This window comes from Mus pahari, chromosome 16 (genome assembly GCF_900095145.1).
Source record: "Mus pahari chromosome 16, PAHARI_EIJ_v1.1, whole genome shotgun sequence".
NCBI lineage: Eukaryota > Metazoa > Chordata > Mammalia > Rodentia > Muridae > Mus > Mus pahari.
In genome coordinates this window covers 66,517,070-66,522,193 of record NC_034605.1, presented here as the reverse complement: position 1 = coordinate 66,522,193, position 5,124 = coordinate 66,517,070, and the positions used below count along the sequence as shown (strand labels likewise).

The 5,124-nt window shown below is 40.4% G+C and overlaps 1 protein-coding gene across 3 annotated transcripts in view; it reads left to right on the top strand.

Moving 5' to 3' along the window:
- Slc35d2 (solute carrier family 35 member D2) overlaps positions 1-5,124 on the top strand; it is a 31,715-nt gene that overhangs the window by 6,831 nt on the left and 19,760 nt on the right. For all 3 annotated transcript variants that reach the window (XM_021215807.2, XM_021215808.2, XM_029547482.1), the window contains exons 2-4: positions 111-144; positions 1,812-1,898; positions 3,679-3,746. In XM_021215807.2, the coding sequence (XP_021071466.1) occupies positions 111-144; positions 1,812-1,898; positions 3,679-3,746 (189 nt within the window). The remainder of the gene's footprint in view (positions 1-110; positions 145-1,811; positions 1,899-3,678; positions 3,747-5,124) is intronic.

The window sequence follows — 5,124 nt, the reverse complement described above, 5'->3', positions numbered from 1 at the left end:
ACCTTTGGAAGAACAGTCGGGTGTTCTTACCTGCTGAGCCATCTCACCAGCCCCCTTCTTCAGGTTTTTAAATGTTGCTTAACTGATTGGTTGTTTTATATTTCTTGCAGTTTTCCCTCACCAATTGTTCTTGGAATTGGACAGGTGAGTTGAAAAATATTAAAATCCTAACTAGTCTTTAGTATAAAAGCTATTTTAAGTGATTTTGTTTAAAGCTGTGGTTGGCACAAGTTGTCTTGACCTACACACACACACTGTGGTACACCAGTCCCTCACAGGTAAATGAGAACCAAAGTTTAAGATAGCTGTATTGAAGCAGTTCTTAAACTTTTGCATTCTCATATGAGGATAATTGTGTAGGTTCTAAAATTTGCACAGGAGATAAAGACTTTATTTCCAAAATGATAAGATTGGGTATTTCTGACGTACCTATTATACTCTAGAGTAATAAGATTGTTAAGACTTATTGTCATTATTTTAAAATTGTGTGTCTGTGTGTGTGTGTGTGTGTGTGTGTATGTGTGTCCACGTGAGCACAGTTGACCATGGAGTCCAGAAGAGGGAATTAGATTCCTTGTAACTGGCTACAGTGGGTTTTAGCCACACAACATGGGTGATGGACCAAGTTTGGGTTCTCTGCATGCTCTTAACTTCTGAGCCAGCTCTCAGGCTCACAACTGATAGGGTTTAAATGAAACAATTTGGTTGTGCTGGCTAAATTGAAAAGAAAAATCCTTTTAAAGATTTTTATTTTTATTTACTTTTATTTTTGAGACTCTGGCTGGTCTGGAATACACTGTATAGATCTGGCTGTCCTTGAACTCTCAGAGATCAGCTTGCGACTGCCTCCAGAGTGTTGGGATTAAAGATGTACGTCACTACACTTGGCTGAGACTTATTTTATTTTAAATTACGTATGTTTGTGTGTATTTATGTGTGGGAATATAAGTGTGTGTGCAAGTACCCAAAGGCCAGAGGAAGTCATAGGATTTCCTGGAGCTACAGTTCTGGGGAGCTTTGGACGACCTGAAGTGACCTAAACTCAGGTCCTTCAGAAGAGCTGTAGGTGCTTTTGACTGCTGAACCATCTGCAGGCCCTGAGAAGAAAAATCTTAATGCTGTTCTTCTTAGAAAAATGCCCTTTGACTTTCCTTAGGGCATTTTTATTAGCCTCTATTAATTGTACAAAGCGATGAGTCTTATATTTTTAGTGTGTGTAATATACTTTAATCATTTCACCTCCAACCCTCCCTCTCCCCTTCCTCTTTCAGAATGTCCCACTTTGTTTTCATATCTTTAAATAAGTGCATGTGTGTGGAGCCTGTACCTTCCCCTTGGAGACAGGGCCTCTCTCTGTGGCCCCTTGTTGCCCTGGAACTCACTATGTAGACCAAACTAGCCTCAAACTCACAGAGATCCACCTGCCTCTCCTGGATTAAAAGTGTGTGTCACCATGACTGCCTAGGAGTGTTTCCTTTGTGAAAATTGTTTCCTTCCTCCCTGGCCTTTAAAAGGAGAAGCTGACAGTTTGTGGAGAAGCTCAGTTTGTGGGAAGTGCAGCCACTAAGGTGCCCTCCTTTTCTTCCTCAGCATTTCTAGAATCCCAGAGGTAATCATTTATACTTCTTGCCTGTTCTTCTGATGGAACCCATCCAGTGGTATGAATTTTAGCTTCCACGAAATTCCTCTCTCCAGCCTGGAAAGCGAGGTTTTTAGATGACCTTTTGATAAACATTTGCTTCTGGTTCTGTCAGGGTACCTCATACAGTCTTTCCAGATGATGTTTTGCTAATTTTTTTTTCTCCTTTTAGATGGCTACCACCATAATGATATTGTATGTGTTCAAGCTAAATAAAATAATCCACTTCCCTGATTTTGACAAGAAAATTCCTGGAAAGGTATGTGTTGAAAGACTAATAAATAAAATAAAGACAAAAATGCAACAAATAAACGAAAGAAGTAAGCAAGCAAAAGCTGAATAGGACTTAAAAACTGACCTGCAAGCTGGGGCCTGTTCCATACGCTTTGGATTACACTTCCTGCTTACACTCAGCAGAAAGCTGCTTTTAAACTTCTTTGAGATTGGCTTTCATTATGTATCTTAGGTTGGCTTTGAATTAAAAATCCTTCTGCTTCAGCTTCTTCAGTGCTGGTAGAGAAAGTTCTTAATAAATATTTTATAAATAACTATCTATTTATGTAATGCAGTGAAGATAGAAAGTATGGCTGGGCTGGGTTTGGGAGGTCAGTCAGTGGGCAGAGTGCTTGCTGAGTCATTGTGAGACCTGGGTTTGGATACCTTGCACCTATGTAAGCCCTACCTCAGCATACCTGCACTGAAGTAGGAGACAGAGGAAAAAGTGAATGCACGTGCTTAACAACCTAAATACTCTGTGTTTTCAGAGCCAGGGTTTGCAAACCCTTTGGCTAAGGGCCAGGGTCTGTTACTGCACCATAAAAGCAGCCCTGTGTGATATGTAAATGAGTCAGTGCAGTTATGTTACAATAAAACTTTATTTATATAAACAAGGCACAGGTCAGACTTGCCCTGGTTCCTAGTTTAATGTGTGTGCTTTCAGATGTCATTTTAGTTGAAACTGATAGAAGCTATGAGTAAAGAATGTAATATTCAATTTGATATATTGGATACACTTAGAAATATACATGGAAGCAGCGTTATAAGATCTGACGACCTCTTGGGGATAAGGAGTGGAAACAGTTTTTATCAGGTAGTTGCAGGGGACCAGGCATGAGGTAGACATTAATTTCTTAGAGTAATCCTTTGGCAGGTGAGATGAAAAAGCTTATGGTAGTATTTGGATTAAGAGGTTTAATTGATTTTTCTTAAGGGTGAGGCCCTTGAATGGCTTCTTCATTTATATATATATATATATATATGTGTATACACACACACACACACACATTTAATAATCTTATGATGCTAGGTCAGATACAAGGGGCTTGGGGCGGATGACTTTCAAAGGGACTAAAAATAGCCCAAGATAATTTCTTTTGCCCGAAATGTTTTAATTCTCCTTAATCTTGAAGTTTCCCTATTTGGCCTTTTAGAATCTTCAACGCAGGGACAGCTTCTTCTTTCTTTCTCTTCCAACTTCTCCCCTGTCTCTACTCCCTTCTTTAGTAACTTAAGTTCTACAATGTGGATTTAAAGTAAAGAGCATTAAATGATACTTTATTAGCCTTGTTTTTTGTTTGTTTGTTTGCTTTAAATGTAGGATCAAGTTATCCAACCAAAATTGCTTCCCAACACCCTAACTTTCCTGTCTTTTACCTTCTTTGCCGTGGGCTACGTGTGGATAGACATGACATCTTTGGCCTCAATGTCAGGACTTAAGCATTTCATCATGAAGCAGGGCTCTATGGGCTCTGGGGGCATATTCCATTTACTTTTTTCTGAATAATGCTGTGACTCAAAACAGTAACCTTTTTATAGTCACTCGTGGTGATCAAAAGGTCTTGGCAATGCTGGCTTAAGACTCTCCTTCTCTGGGGAGAAAACTGTATTAGTTACAGGGCTGGTTAATGCAGGTGAGAGGTGGCCACCAATCTGTCTCTTGCTGTCTCAGAGCACCCTCACACACCATACTCACCCCGCATACACGCATAGGGAGGATATGAGAATGAGGTCCTAATTGCATCTTTTTCCTTTTATTGAAGCTGTTCCCCCTGCCTCTTCTCTACGTTGGAAACCACATAAGTGGCTTATCAAGCACAAGTAAATTAAGGTACAGTTCAAGGGAACCAGATCCAGTGGTTCAAACACCCAAGTTTGGTTTTCCAAGGTTTTGCTTGGGTGTCCTCGTAATTTGCTTTCCGTTGCTGTTGCTGTGATAAACACCATGGCCCAAGACAGCTTGGGCAGGAAAGGGTTTATTTTAGCTTTCAGGTTACCAGTTGTTGAGGGAGGGCAGGGCAGGGACTGAAGAGGAGCCAGTTATACTGGTAATGCTGCCCCTGGCATGATCAGCTGCTTTTCTTCCTGGGGATAGCACTGACCACACTGGCTTGAGTCCTACTCCAATTGTCAATCTAGAAAATGCTTCCCAGACACACCCACAGGCCCTTGTGATGGAGGTGACTCCTCACTTAAGGTTCCCTCTTCCCAGGTTTGACAGCCAGCTCAGCCATCACAAGTGTCACATGGGAAACAATGATATTTAACAATTTGGGAAAGTGTAGCTTTGAGTTTAATTCAAAATGGTTTTTTTTTTTAGGAATGTTTAAAAGCTTATATATTGCCCAGTGTGGTAGTGCATACCTTTAATCTCAGCGCCTGGGAAGCAAAGGCAGTTGGACCTTTGAATCCGAGGCCAGCCTGGTTTACATATTGGGTTCTAGGAGAGCCGGGGCTACACAGTAAGACTCTCTCTTAAAAAACAAGACAAAACAAAAACCTAAAAACTAAACAAATAAAACCTTTTCATTCTTGATATTCATGTCTTAACATAGAATATGAGGTTCATGTCTGTCAGATAGAGATTGACTGGGTAGGTTTGTTCATATTAATATGATCATGGTAATTTTGGGCTTCATCATGACTTTATACACAGGAATATTCTGTCAGACTTGGTATAGATCATGTTTGGGCATAAGGACAAAAATGAATAACAGACAATAGTTATAGGTTTGGACTATTAAAAAAAAAGTAGTCTTTCTTATTTCACCCGTGTTTTATTTCACCACTTGGGCTATTGTAATTTTATTAAAAGCTACCATGAAAATTGAAATCAAAATATAGAAAAAACTACACTATCTTACAAAACTAACTAGAAAGTGCGGTCAGAAATGTAAAGGTAAGAAAACCAAGACTTGTGCAAAAGCTGACAGATAATTGCATGCGTGCGTGTGTGTGCGTGTGTGTGTGTGTGTGTGTGTGTGTGTGTGTGTATGTGTGTATGTGCATCTTGGGTGTTGTGAATAGTGTCAGTTGTCAACTGAATAATCTAAGAGACAAGCTTCGGGTACACCGTGAGGGATTGTCTAGGTTAAGATTAGCCTCTGAGAGCCGGGCGTGGTGGCGCACGCCTTTAATCCCAGCACTCAGGAGGCAGAGGCAGGTGGATTTCTGAGTTCGAGGCCAGTCTGGTCTACAAAGTGAGTTCC